The sequence below is a fragment of the Charadrius vociferus genome, unplaced genomic scaffold (genome assembly GCF_000708025.1).
Source record: "Charadrius vociferus isolate BGI_N301 unplaced genomic scaffold, ASM70802v2 scaffold999, whole genome shotgun sequence".
NCBI lineage: Eukaryota > Metazoa > Chordata > Aves > Charadriiformes > Charadriidae > Charadrius > Charadrius vociferus.
The window spans coordinates 531,606-559,513 of NW_009658627.1; the positions used below are offsets into that span (position 1 = coordinate 531,606).

General features: G+C 36.9%; 1 protein-coding gene across 1 annotated transcript in view; it reads right to left on the reverse strand.

Moving 5' to 3' along the window:
* CABIN1 (calcineurin binding protein 1) overlaps window positions 1-27,908 on the reverse strand; it is a 119,455-nt gene that overhangs the window by 71,839 nt on the left and 19,708 nt on the right. Inside the window, exons 19-27 of the mRNA XM_009893228.1 lie at window positions 21,946-22,107; window positions 20,145-20,351; window positions 19,585-19,730; window positions 17,364-17,625; window positions 14,944-15,204; window positions 14,199-14,350; window positions 13,455-13,633; window positions 3,225-3,407; window positions 1,383-1,720 (exon numbers count right to left, since the gene is read on the reverse strand). Coding sequence (XP_009891530.1) covers window positions 1,383-1,720; window positions 3,225-3,407; window positions 13,455-13,633; window positions 14,199-14,350; window positions 14,944-15,204; window positions 17,364-17,625; window positions 19,585-19,730; window positions 20,145-20,351; window positions 21,946-22,107 — 1,890 coding nt within the window. The remainder of the gene's footprint in view (window positions 1-1,382; window positions 1,721-3,224; window positions 3,408-13,454; window positions 13,634-14,198; window positions 14,351-14,943; window positions 15,205-17,363; window positions 17,626-19,584; window positions 19,731-20,144; window positions 20,352-21,945; window positions 22,108-27,908) is intronic.

Consider the following 27,908-nt stretch of genomic DNA (forward strand, 5'->3'; position numbering starts at 1 on the left):
GCTTCATCAGGAAAGAAATAGAAGAAAATATTTTGCAAGTAGCTCCTCAGGCAAGGACATGCTATTTGAACCAATAAATCGAAAACAGGCAGTCTTTTTTGTTGAATGTTGATACAAAATCATTTGTCAGCAACAGTAATGACAGATTGCAGGAATCTAGGGCTCCTATTAATTATTAGCTCCATGGAAAAATTAACAACTGTCACATACAAACAGCATAAGAATGTTTTCAAAACAATCTATCTTTAAAAAAAAGGGTAATATTTTTCTGGATAATCACTGTACAGCCAAATGGAATATTCATCACCTTTCAGGAGATTGGTAAGACATGGTACTGCTCAATTCGCAGCAGTACTGTCGATCTGTTTGCTACTGCGATGCAAGGGTTATGATTTGTTTCCATTACCTTCCCTTCCCTATTATTCACACAAGCTTCAGTACTGGTGAGGAAGAGAATTCAGGAAGCCATGCAGTGCAGCATATGACATAACACAAGACTTCCAAATACAAAATCTGTGAGTTCAAACCTTAATTATGAGAATTAGGGAAATAGCTGTGATAATTTCAACCTACTATTCATACACATTTTACTAACTGATACTTCAGAAAGACAAAGGATTATAACAACAGAAGTATGCAGAACTAAAATAAAGAATGACATAATTATAAACCCAAAATGATGATAATTCATAGCAGAAGGCTTTTGAAATTAATTCTATTATGAAGAATATGCAAGGCTCATGCTGGAGCAAGTTATTTTGTCCTCACCTCAAATAGGAACCAATACTATTACAGTCACCAAGATATTGTTATTCCTATCAAAAATTACCAGCCCATTTGCAGTAGGATCTCTGACTTTCAACTCAGTGATTTCTAAACAGCAAATAATTGTCTTACTCGAGATGACCTCTATGCTCTGACAGTGGGAAAACTTGCATTCTACAGACAAAGACCCAAGATACCCAGAAAGTCTATCTGTGTCACATGATGTGTTGACACTAATACCGATGAATTTCTGCTTGCAAGTCACTTTTCAGTCCACTTATTCAGTAAAACAAATAATTGCTGGAATTTTTATAAGAACATCTTAATTTACATAACATATCTAAAAGGTAATTCTCTGCTGAATGACAAAAAATTACTTAGTTCAGCAATAAAAAAAAAAATAAATATAGTAGTAGCCTCTAAAGTAGCCCCACACACAGAGATCCGACAATCTAGGAGTTGAAGACTTCCCAAAGCATAGCTCCAATCCAAACTGCATTAAACAAAATTCCCTGCTGTATTTTGACACTGAGACCTCTGAACTGAAATGACGATACAGTTTGTTTACTCGGGCAATAAACATAGCTCGTCAGCCATTGTGTCAGTGGTCTGCTCACCTTGTGTGTTTTGCTGTATGTGTACAGATACGCCAATCTGTAGAGGCTCTTGTAGTGCTGAGGGAAGCGGCTGAGACACAAACAGAAGGAAGCAATACACTGCTCTGTCAGGAACTTCCGCTGTTCCTCAAGGTCTGCCGGAAGACCATGAGGAAATTCAGATGCATCTCCACAAGGTTCAGCTTTCTTTTTGCAGTCCCACTGTGAGGTTGGGGGGATTGCAGCTTTGATGGGATTGCCAGAAGCAGACTGAGGATCCACCAGGATTTTTTGGCCAGTAGGCTCAGCAGGATGGTAAGACTCAGAGCACTCCAGCAGCTCTTCTGATTTTCCTGCAACTGGAACATTAAGAGAAGACAAAAGTGACAATGAAAATTACAAAATAGCAAACGAAATATACAAAATTACAAAAATGAAATACAACAAATGGTAATGCTTTTCTTTATTAAAGCATAGACAGAATTATTGAGTGGCTCCTGAAAAAAAATTTATGACTATTCCTGATGTTTAATGAATAAGTAATCTTCAACTTTGAGTCAAACATTTTCCAGAACAGGAATTTTTCAAAATTTGCTTGCACAATCTATGTATCCATTATAATTTTACACTACAGATAGCTTTATGGAAAAATACAACATTTGTTCTAATAAATGTCAGTAATGCAAGAATGCATTCATAGAATCGTTTTGGTTGGAAGAGACCTTTAAGATCGTCAAGTCCAGCCATTAACCTACCACTGCCAAGTTCCCACTAAACCATGTCCCTCACAGTCTTTCTGACAACTGACGACAATAACACAACTTACTGCAAGCCTGAAAAAGAGCCATGTTTTCAGTCTGATACCCAAAAGATTACTGAATTTAATGATTATGTAAGCACTATTTTACAAAACTAGGAACTGGCATCTATTTCACATGTTGATGCAAACATCACCACAGCCTTCCCTAGCTTAGGCAAGACTGAAGTAAAATATTCTTAAAAACAAGAAACCAAGCTAATCCAAGTCTGTGAACAAAAAGATGACTAGTCGGCAGTTGTTCCTAGCGGGATCAGTGAAGTGAATCAGGGCTATCCACATACCATGGTTTCTGGATCTATGAAATTGGAAAAGACTAGAGTATAGTGTGAACTGGCAGAAAAGACTTAATATCCCACAAAGGGCCACAACCTGGAAAGGTGGGCAAAATTCATACATCGGTCTTGTTTGTGTTTCCCTACTGAAGTCCAGTCTCTCTATCTACTGCCACATCTAACTATACAAACATCAGACAAAGGGAAATTCCAGCTAATGGATTTTGAAACAATTTTTCCAGTGGAATACAGAACACTTAGTACGATTATATATGGAAAAATTTGGTAGAGAGCAATTCCGCTTCTCCACTGAAATAAAGTATTCAATGGAATAAAACATCCGATTCCACTACTTCTGCTCTTCTATGTACTGAATATCAATCTGCTACTGGGCCAGAACAAAAAGGACATCCATACCTGGGGAAAAGAAAAAATGTTTTGTTTGAGATTATCTTCAAATAACTACTCCTTGAATTATTTAGATTTGAAACACTGAAGAAAGAGTAAATAACAGCATAAAGAAGACAAGCCAGTCAAACGGCCACCACAGTTTAACATTATTCTTCGTAAGGTTTAACAGGTAGTACAAATTGGGATGATGGCCACATAAGCAAAGCACAGTTCTAATTTTAAGCTACACACATACATGCAGCAATAATGCCTAGTTAAAATTCTCAGTCACAGTGCAACATATTTCAGGGATTCTGCATCCCAGAAGAAACATTTTAATGAGAATATACCAGCTGACATTATCTATTAAATCCGGCATACTCTTTTCCTCTGTAGATCCCAGGGTCTCTTTGCTGGGCATCAGTGTATCAGCACACGTAGTAGAAGTCCTCTTCTCTGTGTAAGGCTTCCTCAGGCTGTCTTGAGAACTGGCAGGCTCATTAAACATATCCTGTGTGGAACTGGAGTCAGACAGCACCGCTGCAGTGCTATCCTGACTCCTCTCTGCAAGAGAGATAAAGAAGGAATGCACCATTTCATACTCATCAAGCTGTTACTTGCATCTCGGTAACAGCAACATAAAACTGCAGCCACTCTGCAAACCTCTTACAAGCGCAATACAGGATCCTTAACAACCACCAATTCTGTTGTCTAAAAGTATTTATTTTCTTTTAAGTTGTCTACTTCAACTTATCATTTTCATTTCACCTCTTTGTGCTCAGAAATTAAAACCCCAGTCTTCTTTCACTAGGTATTATTTACCACTAATGTAATAGAGACCTCCCTGCCCCACCACATTTCTTGCTAGAATATAATCCTGGAATTTGATTCAAAAGCAATGATGCTCAACTTGCAAAAGCAGTTAGGCTGAGGACGCAATATTTCAGCTAGTACGGTCCTATAAAATTCCCCAGGTTTACTGTGCCATTTACCTTGAAAAGCACAGAGTTTAATTTTGAGTCTGACACAAGCAAATCTCTGTTGACAAGAGAAAACCATGAACAACAATACTGGTAAAAATTACTCATGAAGGACAGAAAAATCAGTACCATTAGAGGGCAAAGACTTACAGGAGTGATCACTGATCCCATCTATCCTGCAGGTGTTAGATGCTGTTCACCAAATGTTCTGAAAGGTGATTTGAAATGGCAAAAAAACAATCCATCAAAGAACTAGGTCTAGAATAGACAGGAAAACTCTTGGACTTCAAGGCAGTAGAGAGAAGAAGTGACTTTGCCTTGACAGAGTGCAGTAGCGAACGTTGGCTGCTGAGTACATTACAGTCACAACTAAGTTGTTAATCTGCTGATAGCTGCTACAGCACAGGAAATGTCGTACAGGACCGTGACTTTATCACGGGGGATAAAATTCACACCTCTGAACAAGCATAGAAGTGAAAACCTTCCACCTTTGTCTGAAACCTGTCTGATATAACCCAAGTTCTTCTACACCAAGGGTTATCAGAGGCAACCCTGCGTGACTACAAAACGCAGCTTAGTATCTCCAACAGAAAGATGCATGCATATTCCCACTGAGATGGGAAATGGGCATTTTTCTGTAATATTGTGCCAACATAATTCAGCGTCCAACACAAAATTCCAATACAGACAACTCTCTCTAAACCTGTAGCCCAAAAGATTAATTTCCAGTTTCTGCTTAAGATACAGGAATAGCTTAACCAAGAGGCACGTTACATCCATTGTCTAGGTAGTTCCACTGCATTCTTATTCATTAATTTTCTTGATAAGATCAAGAAAGAAAATTAAAAAAGCAAAAGCCCTTGCTTTGAGATAAGCTGATAATTTAATTAAATTCCTTCTGTTCCATCTGAAACGCACTTGTTCAGGAGAGAGCTAAGGGCCTCCTATGAATTTATTTTATCAAGATAAAACCCTCTGCAGATCAGGTTCTGCTTATTAGAATTCCAACAAATTTAAACCAAATTTGATGCACTCCGTAGGCTTTTCACTACGACACAAAGAAAACCTTCCCTTTCAGTGAACAGATCTTAATAAAACTGTATCTTGCAAAAAGAATGGGGGAAACAGTATTTGCTTCCTAATTGGAAGTCATATAGCTGGTTAATGATGACAAGTTTTATACAGAAAGAATATAATTATAAAGAATAGGAAGAGAAGAATTCTGAAGAGAGGTCAGTCAAGCTTTAAATGACTCATTTATAAAGCTTTAATAACCTTCTGTGCTACAAATGGATACTATTGAACTCCCAGTTGGCATCAGGAAAAAACATTTACAGTAGCTCCCTTTATGTTTTTTTGAAAGGAAGTTTCTGCAGCCGTGGCAGAGAGGCTGAATTACTCATCTAGGGAAGAAAGAAAACAATTGCAAACATCCAAATGTTGCCATAAGCCTGGAGGTCAGCTCTGATGTGTGGGTTATGACAGATGAAGCATTAGAATGTAAATCAAGAACTGCCAGACCAATACGTGAGAGTGATATCAGATCAGTAGGAAATGACACTAACCTCTCAGCATGCAAAGACAGACAGCGATTTAGCATGTTAAATTTCAAATGTATGCACAGCAGGGAAGCTTTCCCTATGGGGAACAAATGTAAATACCTCCTTACAATTAGCTAGCTATTTTGATCTGAAATTTCTACTAAAATGAGTGTAGGTCTAGGTATGTATGTTCATTCTCCTTTTCTTTCAATAGATTAACTATATAAAAAAAAATAAATCTTAATGATTGGGCTCCTTAAGCACTGAAAAACAGAGGAAGACTACTATTGAGACAACTTCCTATTATTATTTTAGATAGTTCTTGAATGCAGTAGATGCTTTCAAATGAAGTGGGTCTGATGGAAAACACTGGAGTATTTCAGAAATTAGCAGCAGCCGCCAGTTATTAGTATTAATTTCTCAGAAGTCACAGAGGATGGGTAAAGTTCCAGGGAATGGAACACACAGTGTAGTATCTATCTTTACAAAGGATAAAAGGTCAAAGCTATTAGTCAGCTGGCCTTCATTTTCCACAGAATTATTTGAGCATAAATAAATCTGCCTACAAGCACCTAAAAGATAACAAGATCAGTAGCAGAAAACATGTGTGTGTATCCCAGCACATGTATAAATGCGCCTGTAAAGAATTAGTGATTCTCAAACCAGAACTGGCCAAAGTGTCATGCTATTGTAAAAGCAATTCAGCAAGCTAGCACACTTGAATGTATAATCAGTAACTTCACAGAAAAAAATACATAAGACTCTTCCTGTTCTACTGAGCACTAATGAAAATTAAGCTTAATTATGGTGTCTGTATTTGGGACCCGCATTTTAAAACATACACTGAATAACTAGAATGAATTCAGAGAAGAGGAGAAAAAATGATGAGACATTAATGAGATGGCATGTAAGAAAAACATTGGGAGAATTGGACTTATGTTCAAAAAGATGGGGGAGAATTTCCAAAAACATGCAATTAACCAAAATAAAAATACAATAATTGCTCTTCATGTTCACGAAGTACAGAGCAAGAGGCAATAGGTTTTAATTACAGCAAGGAAATTGCTTCTTTTTTTCCCCGCTAATCTCAAGCTTAACTGTTACATACAGTTAAAAACATGCATAGAGAACCTATGGAATCACTGGAGGTTTTCAAGGACAGGTAGACAAATAGCTACCATTCATTAGGCTACCCAAGACGTACCTTAATATAATAAAGAAAACTCTGTCAATACCTAAATGCTGCAGTATGCAATGCAGAACTCATGGCAACTGCAACAAGTCACATCCTAACTCTGCTTTTTTTTAAAAAATCTACATATTTTTCATACATGAAAGTACTACGCTCTTCTAGCCTAACTCACAAATATATCTTATGTATATACTAGACAGACACACAGCATATATTGTTACATTCATTGTGTTATAAAGCTTATCCATTATCCGATAAGTTGACTGTAGTTGAGACGGTAATTAGTGCTACTCAACCTACATGCCAAAGACCAATCACGCAGTCTGTGACTCATGAGAATTAATTCCAAATTCCCATTTGCTATTGATACCTGTCCTTTTGAAAGATGCAGAGCCAAGAACACCAGTGCTTTTAATAATTTCTGCTATAAAGACAGTTTAATGCAACTTAAAGTAATTTAAGAGTTAAAAAATCACTGGGTTTAATATTTTGTTTACCTAAGGTACTTGCTTAGTCCCTACATCTGGCAATAGCAACAAGGCAAGCTTTTCCAAAAAGCTAAAGTGATCCCTCAGTTACAAGCAAATGATAAATCAAGGACTAAATATTCTTTTGGGGTCTCTCCCTGTAAAGTTTTCTATTATTTCAAAAGCTAAGATAAAAATACAACTGGGTATTAATGTCCCAAAATTATTATCTGTAGTGGAAGTGAAGAGAATAGGGGAAAAAGGTCTACTGAACTGTGCATAAGCAAATGCAACAAAATTTCTGTTAAAAGCATGTCCTGATAACAGATTCTCCTTGGTATTATTATCATTACGGAAACACGTCTTAGATATTAGCAAATATCTGTAGTCCATTTGACTTAATGCTATGCTTCAGAGCATTTTAAGATTAACTGTATCATGAATGAACTAGGTTTACTGGGTTGACTTCAAAAAATCCCTATCCCACACTATTCCTCCATACCAGAAAAAGCCATTAGCATGTCATTATCACGGCTCCATTACCATTCAGGCACAACACCTGCATGCCTACCAACTAACAGTAAAAAGCTGTGTTAAACTTTGGAGAATCTAAATGACTTTAATTTTAAAATGCAACAGGGAAAAAAAAGGCTCAATACCGGACTAGCCATTACGCTATGCCAGCATTCTCCCGTATGCACCATAAGCCCTGCGGACCACACACCATAAGCCTTGTCACCCACATTGCCTCATTCAGCCCTGTGAATGGACAAGAGAAGAGACAGTGATGTGTTAAAGTGTAAGTGACCTGAACTAGCAGATACACAATCCTAACGAGAGAGCTCTTACTGCTCAGAATGCTCACCAGGTAACATCTCTCATGGTACAAGCTGACATAATTTATTCTCAGGGGAGCTGAAGTACAGCTTCACGGTACCAATATGAATGAGGCATTCTGCCTTTGTCAATTAATCACTATGCAGCTCAGTAATTGTGTTGTCTGCCCTCCACCCTTTGAAACTTTTTGGAAATTAAAAGGAGGCAGGAGAAGACCTCCGAAACACCTGCATGTGAGAGAGCTCAGAGAGCCAACAGGGTATAACTCATTTTTTCTGAATAATATCTTTTTCCGTCTTAAATATCTGAACGAAAATGCATGCCCAGTTACTACAAGAAAGTATCTGAAACGCAATAAACAATCAGCTATGAGTCAAAAAATAAGAAATGAGTGGCACAGAAAGCTTTTATAAAGAACTATATACATATGCTAGCTCAATTTACAGTAAAGAAAAATCCTGCTGCACAGTTCAGAGCTAATGAGTAACTAACTATATACTATTTAAAAAAATAATCTAATCTCATGCAATAAAGGTGGGCTGTGGATGTACAGACTCTCTCTCTTTGTCCAGCCTGCCTGGCACCGTGTTTCCCCTCTTCTTTTCACTTGTATGTATGAGCATTTTTCTCTATTGGTCCGTAGTCAGAAACATCACGTATCACACAATTCACATTCTTGGAACAGATTCCACCCATAACGGAAGACAACATTCAGATCTGTATCAAAAGGCACTTGCACATTATTAAAAACAAAAGAATTGCAGAGATTTGCATGGGAGCAGATTAATTTCTTGAGGACAGCAAGTCCTCTGAATGTTTAAAGGGAGTTCTCTTATAACATGAGTCAAAGATGAGAGTCTATTTTGTCTGGCTGCACTGAACAGTCAATGTGTTTCAGTAACTTGCAGGCCTATATTGCTGTTCTTCTGTCTTCAACTGCAGAGCAGAGTATCTCATCTATGTTCCATTTATTTAGTCAAATCCTTTTTTTACATAATCTCACACTAAATGTCAATGTGACACTTTTCCTAGTCAGAGAGAGAGGTTAAATTGGGGAAAGGTAAAAATGGAGCATACTGCAATAAACTGATCTGATTCATTATTCATGTAGTCCAGTATGCAGTCCCCATGAACATCCAGTACCATGTGCCAGAAAAGGATATGTACTGCAGACCAAAAGATTTCATTTTAAACTGCTGGAGAGAGATAATTTTGAAGGGTAAGATTTTAATGTTCTAAAATGCAATGGGGATGTTCTTTTTATGCACAGAAATACCCACTCCATCTTAGAAGCTTATTTAGTTTGGCGTGAATGACAACCTGGTGCAGAAAGTTTCTCAGAGATCACCTTTGTCTCATCAGGACGTTGAGAACCCCCGTTTACAAAAAAACTGTGTGTCTTCATAACATTTGCAGAATTACAGACCAACAAACTATGAAGTGAGACTTCTCCCACAGCATGAAGCAAGTAGCCTTTCCCAGTGAGGCTCAAACCACGACACATGCAGGTTTTGCCAATTATTAAAAGCAAGCCGTGACAGGTAAAAGCAGGAAGAGAATGCCTGGGGAACAGAGATTTGTATAAAGGTTAGAGGCAGCACGGGCAATATTGGTTGCAAAAGCAATCAGGCAAAGACAAACACAAAAAAGGATGATTACGTCTAACTACACACAACATACTACATGACACGGGTGAAGACTTAAAACAATATGACATTTTAACACTGCAATAGCAATGGATACTGAATACATCATCTGCATCCCACAACAATAATATGGAACTGAATATAAACACAACAAAGGCATATTACAGCAAAAAAAGACCTCACAACAATCTCCCAGACCACTTTTTGGAACACATTTCTCATTCAGATTTTTTTTTTTTTTAAATGTTAATATTATTACTGCTCTCTGAACTAACTTTAATGCTTAGAACAAAATTTAGGTAAATTTAAACTGCTTGAAGTCTGTACTACAATTGGTCTTTACTGACTACCTCCATCCAGCCTGTATAAAGGAGGACAATGAGCATGTCTGGTTTGGTATTTAACACTGGCCATTCAGCTGCGTAAATATGGTGACATCCCAGGTAATAAGAGTCTTGGTCCCTGCTGAGTTCCTGTTTGTTCTTGTTTTCCTACTTTTCTTTTGGAAAATAAAGAGTCTAAACCTCAGGCTTCTACTATCAAACGCAAGTTTTCATTTTGGAGGGTTATAAAACAGCAACAGGCAGGGGGTGATGACAGGAAAGACAGGACTAACAGAAGGAAGGAAAAGATGCTGCTGAATGGAAGGACAAGAAAAGAGAAAGGAAGCTGTCTATTTTACACACATGACAGCAGCTAGTCAGCCAGCAAATAACAGCTGCCACTCAGCAATACTGCTGGCTCCTGGAAAGAGATATATGCTAGCAGCTGCCACAAGGAAAAAGTTTAGTTACTTTACAAGCTGTATTTACTGGTTCCTTTCTCCCATTTCCATTAAATATGTGACTTAAAACTAATATCACCAGCGTTCGCTGGATATAAACCTTTTCAGTGCTATCAACTTTAACTGGATTTCCGCATATCCTGGTCGTCTTTTTCCACCAGCAAAACGTGCATGAGAGCTACAGAACTATGACACATTTAAATATAACGTATCCAAAATAAGTCTGCCCCTACAATTTTACCTATCTACATATGAACACTTGAAGATCAGAGTACCAATATTTTCAAGAAAAGATGTCTGGCTGTACAGTAATTCTCTCCTGCTTGTAATGAGATAATTTGCTGCACTGTTAAAAAAAAAAAAAGAAAAAAGAAACAAACCAAAAACCCCACAAACAGTATGAAATTAATAGAAAAAAAAAAAAAACCAAACCAGGGCTCAGAGGAACTGCAAGTCCATCTAGTCCATTCCTTTTTCCATCAGGATAAATTACATCTCCATCAGAGATGGCAGATGGCTGTATCACCACTTTTTAAGGACTTCCAGTGCTGAAGTGTTGCAGTGTTATACTATCCCCAGGAACATATTACGGTGTTTCACTTTTTTTTTGGCTAAATAGTATTTCCTAATACTACTCTAACGCTATTTTCTAATGTCCAGATTGAAAATGCAATTTAAGTCTAATATCGCCTGTTCTGTCTGCCATGGACATGGGAATCCTGTTTTTTTGCCTCTTTGTACAGCCTTCGTCACTATTTAGGTTACACTGCTGCCATATCTCCCCTTAGTCTTCTCCTCCATAGACAAACCATCCCAATTCATTCCCTCTTTCCTCATGGGTCATGGCATCTTGAAGCATAGCACGCAGAAATGGTCAAAAGAGGTCTCCCAGGTCAGCAATGACAGGGATCCTAACCAGCATGTCTGCTTGCGGTAACACAAAGAGAACTTTGTAGGTAAGACCTTCGTAGGTAATGCTCTTATTTTGTTTATATCATATACGATCAACACTATCGATACAAGAGTAAGAGTATCGTCGGGCCTCAGAAAGAATAAATATCTAGGCTGAATTTAGGCCAAATTATTTGTTCTGTGAATAACGATATAGACAGTTTTGTTTGCTGTCAGAATGGTAAAAGAAAAACTAAAGAGTAGTCAAATGACGGATATTTCCTTGCTATTTTTAGGAATGGTACAATGGAAATGCAGGCATCGGTTTTCTTCAGTGATGTGATTACATGTAAGATGTCAAAAACATTTTACTCAGAAGGATATATTTTAATACAAGTAAAATGCAAATGCACGCAGAGGAGCACAGTATATGTAATAATATAAAAGTGGAAGACTTCTGAGCAAGGCTCAGCCTGTTAAGTCTCCTTCCATCTGCAACAGCCCCAAGGCAAATATTTCAGTTTCCTGGGGTTCTTCAATATGCTGTATGGAGAGTTTAGCTGTGCCAGCAACTTACAAAACACTACGAACGATGCAGTACTTTGCAATTCTACTTGTCATGGTTAACACACAGCCTTCCTAAAGATCACCCTAACTCTGCTTCTTTCAGCGGCTGACATTCTGAATTGCTTTGACAGCAGCAAAGCTCAGTCCCAGCTAGGCTAAGCTAGCACGCCCAAGAATTGCTACTCCAGCCCTGGCAGAGGGAGACGTTCCTTAGCTTGCGCCTTCAGGCTTTGCTAAGCAGCCAACTTTGCTCCCGCTGGGCAATTAGCATGCCACAGTCCACAATATCTTACTTGGAGTGAACGTACTAACAACATATATTGGAATTATTTATCTAACTTATGTATCTCCTGGGAACATTTCAAGAGTCTTCAGGACCTAAGCAGATGTAGTCTTAGACAGAACTGCTTCTCACAGGGAATATTATTTAGGAAACGTAAATATTTGCTGCCTTCTGTGTTTGCTGTGTCAAAAGACATGAGAACGCTAATATAAGAGCCTGATCACTGTATCACCTATTTGCGCTAGCACACTACATATGATATCAACAGTCCAACGAATTACTCCTGACTGACATGTAAGCATGAATAAAATGAACGTTTCTCTAGTCAATTTAGCGAAAGAGATGAAGGATCTTCTGTAAGTTTCACCAAGAATTATTTGTTGGGGAAAAACAAATAAGTTCACCTTGTAGAGTTTCCAGGCATGTGAACATTTGTTTCAAAATTATGTCAACAAAGTTATTTACAAATCACCATCCTTCAGAAAATGACAATAGGAAGCAGCCCACCCTCCAGAAATAAATTCATATCAAGCAGAGCATTTCTGTGGGGCCTGCCACATTCTACCAACACTAAGCTATACATTGCAGGTATTTTACTCCTCCTTGAGTGCTGACACTCATAGATCCAGATGGATAAACGAGTGGCCAGAAGGGTAGAATCAGAATAAAATTCCTAGCCAAATAATAGCATCAGGTTACTTAAATAGTAACTTAATTTCTACTATATATGTACATTGCAAAATCTTCAATAACACTGTGATACCACCCTACCTTCTGCATTTATAAGTCAATTCTTTATAATATCACTCTATATACTATAGAGATGAGCTGCTAACCAGTCATTGTAAATGATAATAAAAAATTAAAAGATGAAGTCTACTGGACTGTCATGCAAATCACTTCGTGCTGATACACAATATATTCAAAATAGTTGCCACCTGCCTCCTTCAAAAAAGGATAATACTGTTTTGTTTTGCCTTTTTAACAATTTGTCTTATTTCAGCCACAGTTCAAATTTTCTCCTGGTCATTTCACACAGGCACTGAAACAGTGTCCAGTCTTCTAAAGACTGAACCCACATCTGTCCTAATAAGCTCAGACAGACATTTAGCTCCAGTGCTTTAAAAAAAAAAAAAAAAAATTTGCTGAAAATTCAGTCAGCTACATACTCCTCCTATCGACATTCCCATTTTGACTAAGTGACAGGTGGCAGGTGACAACTTTGAATTTTGTATTTAAAGCTCTGACTGTACATTGATTCTATTTAAAGCACTGAATTTATAAAGGTAATGAGCTTCAATATTGCCCGTGTTACCACAGACCCATCACCCTCCTTGAAATGAGCAGTTTGATCATTCCTGGTCAAACCCCCCATGATTAGAGCACCTCCCTGTGCTGCCAGTATTGAGAACAGGGACTGTACCGTCCGGCGTTGCCTGCTGACGGGGTTTTTTACATTTGACGTAATCGTGGTCAACTGGAGTGGCTGTGTAAGGTGGGGATGTCAGACCTGGACCGGAGGATGAGGGGAGGGAAGTCCCAGGGCCTGGCGCTGTTCCGGCTGAAGAGTGAGAGTCTTCATCAATCATGCAAGCTTTTTCCCTGGGAGGGGCAATTAAAAAAAGAAAAAAAAAAAGTGTGAACATTGTAGGGACACATAAAAAGAAAAAGAGGAGACTACATGTTCTTAAAACGTTTCCAATACAATGAAATCTAACTAACAAATTCTAAATGATGGATTTTTAGTACAGGTTATATTACTCCCTTGTCATTGGTCAATAGTCAAACATTCTTTATTTTGTAGTTGTTAATGAGACAAATTATGAGGATTAAAGACTCTTATCCTTTAAAGTAGAGGCCATTTGCTTTTGCACTTAATAGTTGATAAAAAACCGATTTTATTAATAAACAAAAACAGTGGCTTCAAAATGGATCACAAGATCAAAATGCCTCTATTTTGTTCCCCTCCTATCTACACTGTGCCAATTATTAAGATCTCAGAGTAGCATATAATCTTACTGCTCACAATACCTGAAAACTGCAAACATTAGAATTGATTCCAATAACTTTTTTTTGTTTATATTTTATTCAGCTTGATTTTAATAGTTTATTATACAGTAGTTTATAAATATGCTTTCAGAGGATACTCCTGGAAATTAGCACTCACTTTTCTGCAACTTTTGGGGTGTTCTTCTCCTCACCCCTGGCAAACGGTCCCTCAGAAGCTTCTTTCATGAAACTAACTAGTATCTCTGCATCTACTCCAGAGTCTGGTTTCCCCACAAGTTTCAAAATAGAAGCATGAAGTCGAAAGTATACCTAGAAAACACCAAAGTCCATTTGGTCAGTAGAGAATTCACAGCTCTGCAACCTACCACAAATAGCGTCCTCTCTGTAGGAACTGCCTAAACTTACCTGAATAGGACGTTTCCTGCCTTTGAAAGTTGCTTGTAAATGACAAGATCTGAACACTGTAAAAATTTTATAACTGGCAAGTCACCACTGGGTATGTTCTAGATCCACTACTTTTACCAGGCAACACAGTGAAAGCAAAGGTGTTATCACTGCTATTCCCACTCGTGCATGAACTTATGCTTTCATAGGCATGAGATGCTTGTGAAACCTATCCACATTTGATTTCGATAAAAACTGACTAATGAACTGTGTGCAGCAAAATCCAGAAGTGGAATTCCTGCCTGTCTGTCCAATAGTGAGACTGCATACATAAAGTGTCTTTAAAGCAAAACCAACCTGAATAACAGGCTCCGTTTTATTCTCCTAGTTGGTCTTGTAAATGTTCCCAGATGCAAAGCACCATGTACATATGCCTAATAATATGAACTAATAATAACTGGTTTTCCATTATCTTTAGCGAACAAGGTTTTCACGCTTATGTATTTAACCATCTTTACCTCCAACGCTTCCATGGCAAGTTCTGGTGGATTATGGTAGTGAATCTTCTTTGGATATCGGGCAGCCTCCTCATGCAAGTAATGACCTGCCTGTTTGTAATGAAGCAGATAGACAACAGGAGGTTGTTTCTGCTTCTCTGCAATCTTTCCCAGCATGTAATGAATAAGCCACTCCTCTTCATCGCCATCTCCCTCACAGCGAGATGCTGACGTAAAACACAATTTGGCTGTCTCCAACATACTGTCTCGACGCTCTTCCATCTGTGATCAAACAAAGTATTGAGAATACATGAATTCACTGTGGCTGGGATAAAAAATTCTAAAAATACACTCCTGCATATGAAAGTGCATAAACAAGGTACATCATTTAAAACATTTTCAACCTAAAAGACATAGAACATATCCAAGCAATCAAATACATTCTGACGACCCACAAAATATGTTTATGGATAGGTTTTTGTTCATTCCAGTAACTGCTGGCACAAATAACCGGAACAAAACAGTAAGACAAAAGTGTAAGAACTTGCATATAAATACAATTCTGAAAAATAACAAACCAATACACATGTCTACAAAAAAGTAATTTTACCACTTTTTCAGCACTGTAATTATCTTAACTCTTAAAAGAAAAAAAACATTGTTTTGTTTGGCAACTAAAGTCTGCTAGAGCCACTATGGACCACTATCATTTGTGAAGAAATTTATTTCATCTGGCTTGCAATGCATCTAATTTTGAGCTGAATATGGCAAGAATACTTTTTTCTTTCCCCCCTCAAAGAAATTAAAACCAGCAGCATAAATTAAGGTTAGCTGCCAATAAAGTCATATAATAAACTAGGTCAAAAGATGCATTAAAGTAATTTTCTCTCTTTGAAAAAGAAGTTTATAAATTTAAATTGCTTGGCTGTAAGAGTATCCTAAGCACTTGTTGCACTTCAAGAACTATAGCATAGCCTTTCCTTCCTAAGTATTATTCTCTTCTCCTTACAAAATAACATTTTTATGTATGAGAAACATTCCTGTAGAGATATATCCCTGGAAGGGAAATTATATTGTTCTAATTTACCTTTTATTAGAATAGAGCTTTTCTTAGTAAATTATGCCTTTTTAACATATTCACTTGAAAAAAGGAAGATTCAAGTAGTCCTAAATAAACACTCTAATTTAATCCATAACTTCAGATAGCTGCTCTGTATTGGACCTTTTATCTGATAATATGAAATAACTCCAGCATTACCCCTGGAATTCTTCAGCAAGTCCCTCATTGCCAAGAGGACGCAAGACAGTAAGACCAAGATCCTGATAGATCAAAGGCATAAAACGTAGTAACTTCATTTTCTGAGTAGTTAGTTTTGGAGCTCTGGGATGTTATTAACAAATAACCCTCAGAAAGAAAACTCTATTGTTAGTTGTCATGTCAAACATACTATTTAATGAACTATGTATAAAGTATGCATGCTTACATCCTCTTTCTTCTTAGAGGGTCAAATGCTGTGTAAGTGCATGTGGGAAGTGCAACATTAATACAGCTATACAGGCAGCTCAGATGCAAGATCCATCACCTTGCTGTAAATACATTTTCCTGGAAACAAAGGATGTTCCCAATACTGTTCTCTATAGCTCAAAAACTGAAAGTTTCACAAACTACAGCAGACGCTCAGGAATAGCACTTCTTTTTTTTCATTCTGCTTCCAATTGTGGATTCCATAATATTTGTAAGTCTAATTTGTAAGGATAGTTAGAAATAGAGTTTACTGGTCCAAAAAGAGAGACAAAACATTTCACCTAGCAACTCTTATCACTGTTAGAGAGCATTTGGAATTGCTCATTTTGGCTTAGCAATAAACTTAATAATTACCCTTTTTCATAATCGTCATACATAAAAAGCTAATGAACTTATAACAAGTTTTTCTATGAAAATTCTATCAACCTCCTAATTTTGATCTATTGTTTGAGTAAATAGCCCAAAAACATAGAAAAGGGGGAAGATGTCTTTAGATACAAGACATGACATATGGACAGATATCAGAGTAATTCCTGATCTTTTCACTATTTAAATAGGTATACATTTCACCTTTTCCTGGAAACATTGTATGACATTTACAGAAAGGTAAGGTAAATATAATTTCCCTCTCCAGAAAGTTACAATAATTTAGTGTCACCTTCGAAAGATAATTCAAAGATCAGGCTCGAAATAATTTTACACAGGAAAGAGAAAGAAAAAAACCCAAACTTTAAATACCTCTTGACACCAGCAGCTTATCTGAATGAATATTAGAATTTCCAATATTACTAAGTAACCATACAGTCTAATATGTGATACACAGCATGTAAATATTTAATTTAAAAAAAAGTTGTTATGTTGGAAAAGATAATTTAAAGTATTTAAAAATTTCATACTGCTCTCAGTTAGCTCCCACCTGCTGCACAACTTCAGGGGGGAGTTCTGATTTCCACTGCTTAAGCTGTCGGGATGCAAAAGAATGTAGGGCATAGGAAATAGTGCCGTATTCTATCCACAAGGAGAGATTAGAGCTGTCAATCTCTAGGGCTCGCTTGAAGCAATTCAAGACAGGAGTAGAGTGCTTCCAGATTGGGCCATCGCTTTTCAATTCATTAGAGTTCAACTTGTCCTGAATACGACTTGCTCGAGCCAGAGCCATGCCAGCCCACGAGTCAAACCTATACAAGCAAGAACATTAACACATGAACAATTTGCCCTCTAAACATTACACTGAATGGCATAGGCAAGATTCATTTTGTTATATCTGCAACTTTCTCTTCATCGTACGCTCTCTCAAAACAGATTTCTGCATCTCCTCCTCCTCTTATAGTGGAACAGAGGCTGTATAGGCTAAATCATACTTGATTTTATTAAAAATGGTTTCCTAGTAAAGCACTGTCCTCGGTAATTGTCACACATGAAACGCAGATGAATCAACAAGGATTATTTGCCATGCAAAAGTAGGATATATATATTTCTAATGGCAACACCCCCATTGATTTATTTTCTTAGTAACTATGCTGTCTTGTCCAAACATTGCCACCCTTTATTTCTGTAGGCCAGGAGACAGACATGACATTTTGTATTTTTGGACTAAACTGTGAATGGTCTTTACCATCATCATCATCTTCCAACATAAAAAAAAAAAAAAAATCACAAAAAACAAAATGCATCCAATGTAGGAAAATTCTGATGAACGATAAAAACTGCTTACTGAGGGGACAGTCCAGGATCTAGTCCTGTGTTTATTAGATCATTGACAATACAGTCAGTCTGAAGAGTAGTTTCTGTATTCCATAATCTCACATTATAACATCTGGGGTCAATGGCTCTGGAATTTTTCAATTTTACTATGATTCTAACACCAAAGGAATAATCATAGTGTTGTCACATTTTTGTTTGTAATTTCTTGTTGATTTCAATTGAAAACCCATTTGTGGGTAAAGTGACCTCAGTCACGACTCCTGAGGGGAATGGAAGGGGAAGTGTAATACAGACATTTGAAGAAGCAACATCTCATATGGCTGAGGTAAAAATACTGTGCTACCACGTAAAGCATCTTCTGAGCAACAAAATGGCACACATTAAAGTAAAAATGTATTCCACTCATTTATTTATGAATTTAGGTTCTGAAGTATCAAAACTACAGAGAAATAGGGTGTAGGGGTGTGCAATTTCTTTATCAGGCTTCAAACAAAAGTTTTAGCAATCTCCTAGTCACAGTTCCCAGACTAGAAGATTCAATAACATTAAACTACAGCTATTTCCTCTGTAGATTTCCCATGTAAAATTGCTCTGTGCCTTCACCTTCCCTTTTGTCTCTTATATGATTGGATTTAGAAATAGTTTTCTTGTCTCAAATCTATCAAACTAGGGGCTTTGTCACTGACCCTGATTTATCAACTTCAATGAGAATTAAAATTATAGCCAACATCTAATATGCAAACCCTATATTTAATCAGTAAATTTAAAGATTATTTAATTTCATTCTAGAATGTTATTTGAAACATGCTTTATTTTTAAGATGAGGAAGCTTAATCTTGGTGGTATTTCAGCAAGTTGTAAATCATCAAGAAACAAGGTGTTTTGGTTTAAATATCACTTAAATACTTTAACTGAGCTTGTACTCTCCAAGTAGTTTTCTAGCAGCAAGACCAATACTTTTAGAACGACGTCAGCCTAAACAGTTAATCCACTAAAGAATGCTATTTGTGCTATAGCTATGCAATTAAACAGTGACATTTTTCATTCCTTGTCATGTATGAACATACCAAAACAAAAAACAAAAGGTGCAAAAGAGAAAAGATTCAGTCCTTGCCCATCTCAGTTATTCTTGATTTTAATGTAGCTTCCACAGCCTCTCCCCCCCCCCTTTTAATTTTCTGGTTTTAATTTCAAAACAGTCAAATAAGGTTTGGGTTTGGTTTTGTTTGCTGGGTTGTTTTAGAGATGTCCTTAATTACACATTGATCTATGGTTACAGATTGCAGACTGGTTTTGCAGTTTGGTTTTATTGTTGTTTTGGGTTTGTTTTTTTTTAACTCCTGAAAGCAAAATAAGTATTTTTTTGTTTGTTTTTCAGTACTGAAAGAAGGGACAAGAATTAATGCTGTGCAACAGGATTCAATAATACTGACCTGTTTGGACAAATACAAATGTCGTGCATGTAAAATTTAATGGCCTTAGACTGTTCTTTATTCTTGAAATGATAGTCTGCCAGAAGATAGTACAACTCAGTCACCACTGGTGGAGAATAGTCTGCACCATCCGGGAGAGATGGTGCCTGAAAATAAATTAAAAAAAAAAAAAAACAGAAAATACAGGTTCTTATTAAATAAAATGTTCATATTAAGTGAGCAGCACACTTGCTTCTTTCTTGTAATGAAAGTAGCCTTTTCATCAAAGAATATGAAGGTACTGAATACGAAGACAGTGAAAGCATTCCACAGATACACAGAGCCCTTATAAATGCTAATGAACATCTCGTACTGACTCCATATTAATCAATATTACATCTTGCCATTCCAAAACTAAAAGCTTTGGTGATGTTGTTCTTATTTCATTTAAATGCAACTACCTGAGAAAACCCAACATCATGGAATAAATCATTCCCCTAACTATCTTAAAGTCAACATAAAAATAGTAACAATAATTTTGACTCCTCCAAATTCATTTTTTTAAAAGCAATTAATTATACCTTGCTGCATGTTCCTTCAATGTAGGCAGATACAGTTTCTAGGCTCAGCATAGGCTTGTCTGTTCGAGGAACAATTGTGGCAGTCTTCTTCAAAAGGTTGGCCAAATCAGCAGATACAGTACTGGTTTTGTAACTATCAAATTCCGGAAGAGTTTTAGGCTTAAAATATTCAAACATGAACAAAGCATCTTCCCACGTTAGATCAACCTGAAGAGGGAAGTAGATGGGGGGGGGGGGATTTATTTCAAATTCCAAAATTCAGAAGTCTACTAACAATGAGTTTCTATGGCTTTTCTAGTTCATAAGAACATACACATTACTCCGGCAGGAAACAAATTAAACCTCCCAAAACCAGAACAAGTAAAGGTGCTATTAATCTGTGCTGCTCATAAATATAGCATACTGCTCACTGATTTAAAAGGCTATTGGACTGTAACTTAGTATCTGTCACTGAAAAATAAGTCATTCTACTTGCTTAGAATAGCTGCTCAGAAAAGTTGTATATAAGCGAGAATCAACTGCAAGCATCCTGAGTGACACTGAGACCATGGGTAAGATATGGAGGGGAAAAGCTCTACACCTTCAATTTCAAACTCAAGTAAGAAGAATAAATGAAATGGGAATCAGACAAAATTCTGAGACTCAAAAAATCTTCAAACTTTCTACAGAAAGGTACTTTCAGAATTTATTCCTCATTTTCCCTTCACTTTTATTTCTTGAAAACAGTAAAAAACCCTAAAAATTGACGTTCTCTTCTGCTAGACTAAGTTTCGCTCCTTTTATTTTTCATTTTATTCCTTACACTAAATTTTGCTTCTGTACTGAAAACGGGGAAGTCACATTACTAAAAATCAATTTGTCAACAATTTCAATTAGAACTTCTTCATCCAGAATTGCCCAAATGTAAGAGATTTGGGGGGAGCAGAGGGGGTGCACACGATAACCTCCTTATAATTCCCTTTTTCTTACTTATTCCCATTTTCTCATAATCCTGATTTTCTAACAGTTAAGTCTAAGAGAAAGAATTCACAAATATTCAATAAGTAATAACTTCACAGTACCTGTGTATTTAAAAAGGTCTGTTCAAAGGAGCCAGACAACTGTTTTGCTTGTATGAAACTCTGTCACTTATAATTATATGATGACCTGCATTTGGTAAATGCAAAAATCATCTGAGGTTTTTGAACAAAATTAGTGATGTTTCAAGGCAAAGGATTGCTGACCTGCTTTATCTGTCCCTTCCTTAACGCTGCAACCATCTTCCTAAGGCACTCCGTAGTCATTCTTCTCCCAAACTCAACTGAATTTCACACGTTTCTCATAAACAGCTAACAGATATTTACTATCATAGATTTCAAAATAAGCTATAATGTAATTTACTTGCATAATTTTTAACAGTGACATTTTTCAATTTCATAAACTGCAAGGTTGGCTGCTTAAGTTTTCTTCTCTCAAGCTGACTTTTTTCCTTTCTAATTTTCCTTAAACGTGAACTTCTTCCCTGTTAAAAACAGGGATATAAAAATCAGGAATAAAATCAGTTTAACAATAGTTTAAAAATGGCAGACTACTGTGAATAAGACTATACTAGCATTTCATTTCAAATATCTGGCCCTCTATATTGATAAAGGTTTCCATAGTTTAATGAGTTTATTTACTACAATATCTAAAATACATACATTTTACAAGGAAATAAAAGCAAACTTTCTCCAAAACATATTAAGGTGCATTAAAACCAAACAAGGGTGTAACTTTCATCACTTTAAGATATTCCACTGACATTAAATAATATGTATCTTACCTGCTGTACTGAATGTTCTTCTAGGTATCTTGCTTTGCTTTTTTTGCTAGGGAAACCATATAAACAATAAAAACACTGTTCCAAGGCTGTTTCCAGCTCTTCTTTGTATGGATGAGTATCTTCAGAAGTGGATGCTGCAAGTTCTTTCTGTAGTACCTGGACCTACAACGCCACAAATACCAATGAAAAAGTAATCTGCAAGCTGAAGATTGCAATGAACTACTTAGTTGTCTGAAGGCTCATGATGAAAACATTAAGGAACCACACGTATTTTTCCCCATCTACAACCAAATATTATCTGTATTTCTGTAAACCAGTCTCACACAAATAATTTCAATGGCACTGTAATTACAATAAAGTGCTTTTATTTTTTTTTCCTATGTTAATTCACGATCTCTTGTCTTTAACCAATGAGATTAGATATCAGCTTAATGTTTCAGACTTAAGATCATTCAATATTTTCCACTACACACCAAGTTGCTTCTGTGAATATAAACACTGCAGTTTGTCAACCCTGTGAGTAAGGAAAAGGCACAGAAGAATTTCTGCCTTAATTCACAAACATCAATTTCCTCTGCATGGAAAAAGGGGGATAGAGAGGACTTTGTGGAAAAAGAAGGGGCAGGTAATGCAAATCTGGCTAAAAGGGATATCGAATTGCACAGTAAGAATACTATTATACAGATGGCTACACACTAAGGAAAGTGGCTGGATTGATCCCAAATGACTAAACACTGTAGCAAGTTGCTATCTTTAACTTCAACATTACAAGAAAAAGTATTCACCAGTAGCATATTTTGGAAGATGCTATTACTCTAAAACATTCATTGAAGAAAACTGCAACCGAATGCCAAAAGACAAGAGGTAATTCGAAATTTTTCACTAAGCTTCCTTAAAAAGCAAACCAAAAAAGAACACATCCAGGAAGACATTTCAAAGTCAATAAAAACATGTTCACGAAGAATAATATGGGTAGTGGGATTTTAGATCTTTATTTTGAAACCAAAACAAAACCTACACTTAATCACTGAGGTTTAAGAATCAATTCCAACATGTTCCATGATGAAATTTAAATTAAGAAACAAAATGTGTAAGTAGAAATCACATTCATAATATCTTACACATCCAATAGCAATGTCATGTGTGCGTCCCCAGTATCAGAGTGCACCTATTATGTCTAAAGAAAACTCATTTGAGGTGGTAGAAGATAAATGCTTCTACTGTAATCATCATTTGGGAGACTAAAGGGTACAGAAAAATACCAAGTTCTGCACTGTGATTTGCCTCTAAAGTTTTAGGAAGCTACATACTACCAGGAGAGTTCTATTAACTGATAAGTAATTGCCTTTAATATTTTTCCTCTGATAGAAAGCATCAACTTATTCATTTTAGCAAGATCTGACTTCTCCAAACAAGCCACACCCATTCCTCAACACACTGGTTAACTTAGGATTTTCCTCAACTGAAATTTTGCAGTCATAAATTGAAAATGCAAAAGATTCACCCAGTTGCAATTTGTATAAAAGCTCATCGTATTAATCTTACAGTACTCAGCTGCCTGTTTATCACCATTTAGCATTTTTCAACATCTAGGATTGTAAACTCAATTATTTATGCACACGATGCATGCTACAAGAAGCTTCTCATCATGATTGCCTTTCCTGACACTACAAACACTGTACATCATCACAAGGCAAAATTCTGTCATTCTAAATGTAAGAAGCTTGTTTATGGTGCTGGGATTAACTATAAGATGTTAATTCTCTTCTGCTTAAAAGATCTGTGCTAAGAACAAGGGACCATTTATTAAGAGCCAAAACCCTGAAAAATAAGAGTAAAGACAATTCTCAGAAGGCATTTCAGTGAAATTTTGAGTCACAGCAATCATCTTTGAGTCACAGCAGACACCTTATTTCTACTACTTTTCCTGTAAGAATTTAGGAACAATGTTTGAAATTTACAAAAAGTGTAGATAAATAAGTTGAAAGGAAGATGTCAGCATCACAGGACTCTGTAAGAAAAACATGATATTCCTACTGCTGCAAACAAAATCACATCTAACACCAGTAAGAGAATTCTCACTTGAACAGTGTTCAAAATCTCCTGCGTTGTTATTCAGCTTTTAAATTCTTGGCAGTAACCCAGAATTGTTCTTAATAATTCAGACTTTGACTGTTGCTAAAGGACTTAACTACATATTAACATCCTCTCTTGCACACCACCTTCAGCCACAAGCAATACAATGTACTTGAGCAGACAGTTCACCTACAGAAGGTGATCATTTAATACCAGTCTATAAAAACACACTTTTGTTTAACATTCTTGAAACTGCCTTTCTCTTCAAATAATTCATCCCATTTTATCTTTGTCTTTCCTTACCCTTCCAACACCCTCATGTCTCTAAAACCTAAATTCTTGTGCCAATAATACCATATTATATCTTAGTTTAATAAGTGGGCAATTCTGAGACTGAAAATGCAAGATGATATTTGCAAAGATCTAGCTGTAAATACATTCACAGCTCTCAATTATCTGTAGTTTATCCAGGTTCACAGGGCATACTATCAGACTCCCCAGGCTGTGGATACAGGCACACTAGATGGACACAATTTATTCATCGCTTCGAAGCACGGCATCTGAGGGCAAACTCGAGCCTGGGAACAGGCTATCTATTTCCATGAAGCACAGAGCCTGAGCTAATAAGCCCTCTGGACCCAAGGCAGAACCATGCAGAGGCAACTCAGGTGTATCAGCATTATGCTCCCGATACCAGGGAGACTCAGGACAGTAGGATGGAGAGATAATCTAATAGTCCTACGCTGAATCAGCCTCAGTTCAAACACTGTTCATTAGCTGCAGCCCAACCCGGGTGAGCCGACTCCTGCCGAACCCCTCAGGCTCTCCGCGCCATCCTTCCCAGCTGTCTAAATTACTGTCCTAGACACACTGCTGCTCAAATGCAGAGGTAGATGGGGCCTGGCACTGAGCTGTGGCTAATAAGCTCCAGGGAGTGCTGAGAAGGGAAATTAAGAGATTCCCGAGTAGCTCTATGCAGAACTAATCATGATTTTCTCTTGGCTGAAGGTAATAAACCTCAATGAAGTCAAGCCGAATCTGTAAAATGCCACTGAATAATCCCTGCAGAGCACTGCCCAGTGAATGCCACGGGACCGTATTATCTGGGTTCTGCCAAGAGCCAGGCTATGCCAGACTGTCAGTACCCTGCGCAGGGAAAAGCTGACTGCACTTCAGTTTCTAAGCTAAGGATAAAGTGAGCAATACACACAGAAGCATTCTCCTTCAACCACGGGAAATTTCCTTTCTGGTGTAACAACTAGACCTCAAGGAATAATCTTAAAAAGGTCAACAACGAACGGGTAACTCTTTTCATCTAATAATGCTGCAGCATTACTGCCCAGACACCCATTTCTGGAGCATATTAGATCTTCTAACACAGTCATGCGAACAGCACAAAGAACAGCCCTCAGACAGAGGGAAGCAAAGGACTGAAGTAACTCTTCATTTGCATCACCTTTGTTCAATAGATAAACTCTATACGTATATTTGAAGTTACACTTAGTTAATAACATGAAAACAATATAATTTTTTTTTTCCCAGTCTGTGGTAGAAAAATCAAGGCAGATATAATAAACCAAGTCAAATTTATCAACAGCAGAACAGCCAAATACATGACAGCTTCAGGACCAAATCCGGGTAACACCACACAGCCTGTGAGCGATCGACAGCGTTCCAGCCACGTGACTGAGGCCAGGGGATGGCCTGCAAATCTTTACTCTTGTGATTTGGAAGAAACAAATAACCAAATTTAACTACAAAATTCAAACCTGAATTTTCCTGGCTGATAGTTAAATATGCTCTTTTTTACATGTTAAATAGTATTTACCTATACTAAAAGTGTGCAAATTTTACGTAACACTTGACAAATTCAGTTCTGTGAAGTGAGCAACTTATTTAGAATCCCTGAGACAAGATGAATATGGAATCCCAGCGGGTTATTTTAGCAGCAATTTTAAAGAAGTAACACTAGTTTTTCTTAGCTTGTAAATGATGTACAGTACTATCACTTGGCTATCCCTACTTCTCTTTCAAATCCTAGGAACAAAGTAAAATACTAGTGCAAGAAGCAAAACAGAAGAGAAAAATCAGAAGTAAATAATTCTTCTTCTTGGTGAGGGAAGTCCATAGAACAATGGGAATTATGACAGGAACTAAACTGTTCTCAGGTTTATTTTCAATGTTATATCAACACTCAAGAGTTCTTTTCTATTACTCACCAGATTTTTGAAAACTGACTTCCAAACAGTGAATGTAACTTTTTTATTCTAATACTTAGGTACGCTGTCGTTCTTGCATTCACTATTCTTAATTTTTCTTTTCTTTAACATAAGAGTTCTCACAATTAAGACTTCTGAATATCATTTTGATTACTGAACATAAGTGAACATGATTCTTGACTTGTCTTTCTGAGAAAAGTCACCCTTCAATGCATTTTTAAAAGCAAAGGCTATACACACATTTTTCCACTTAAAAGGTCACCAATACTTGAAATCTGGTCTCACAGTGTGCGATGACACAAAAATGTCCTTAAAAATTTAATTTTGCTCTATACAAATTTAAAACACTTCAAGCTTCATCTGAAAGCAACAGTTACAGTATTTTTGGTTAAAAAAAAGTCCACGTACTCAGTTGCTCAGCTTTGCTTTTGCCAGCTATCCACATCCCTACTACCAACTATCCACATCTCTGCTGCATCCATTTTCATATTTAACATCTTTGACAACATTGTAAGGTATGTCAAGGATAATCACTCCACCCTTTTCAGCACAAATAAGACTTCCACCCAAATCCTTTCTATATCTTGAACTAGCAACATTTGTGTTCTGGAGAACAACCAAACAAAAATCAAAACCCAGGAAAAATCCTACAATGAACAAATAAGTTATGCAATGCTTTACAAAAGAATTGAAAAAAGTCTTTTCTGCATTTTTACTGCACATGACTGATTAGATTATCCGTCAAAGCACAAGATGATTATTTTTAGCAGTATCTAAGTTTTGCATGTCTTCAGATGTACTACACATTATAATGAATTCATTATGAACTCAGCATTGTTCAACAGAAAACATCTGAAGTGGAGACATACCACACTAGATATTTCCCTTTCGCCTTCCTCCTTCAGTCCATTATTTTAAATCCTTTTTATCCTTGTTTTATTGGACTGGGAGAAAAAAAGAAAAGTAGACCTGAATATAATTGAGGCTGATTAACAGCACATGGGAGGAAACAAAAGTTTTCATTGTCATGTCATGTCTGTCTCACCTATGCGTAATTTGAGTAGAATTCTGTTTCTAATACCGTCAATTATGAGCATTAAATCTACCTCACTGCAAAATCCTTATCAAATATTTGAAGTCTGGGGAACTAAAGGCATAGTGTACAAGAAAACCAGTCTCTCTCAGGAAGAAGAGCTATGCAACATTACTGGCAATCACTTTAACAGCATTTTTCCGCTCATGATATTTGGTACTCATTTTTGGGGAATTAATTGGCTCATTCTCCATGCTATGGTTTGGTTACTTTCTGGCTTTACACTCATTGTGGGGAACCAGGGTTGCCTGCTCCTAGAGCAAACTCTGCCAAGCCCACTTTCTTTTTTTCCTGTCTGAAAGACTGAAGTGCACACCCACCAGAACAAACTGCTGAGATGGCACACACCTCTTGCCCAAAATTTGCTATTTCTACCCTGCCTAACTTACCTCCTGGTTGGGGGACAAAAGCCATGCTCACTGCTGGAATATTGGAGCAGGAAGCATGCTCCAACCACACAGACAGATCACCTTCCAGCAAGACATTTGAGAAATAAGCAGGAAAGATGGGATTTTCTGTTTTATCGGTTATTTTTCCTGACATTCCTCATGCTCCCTCTTCTCTCTTTAGCTAGT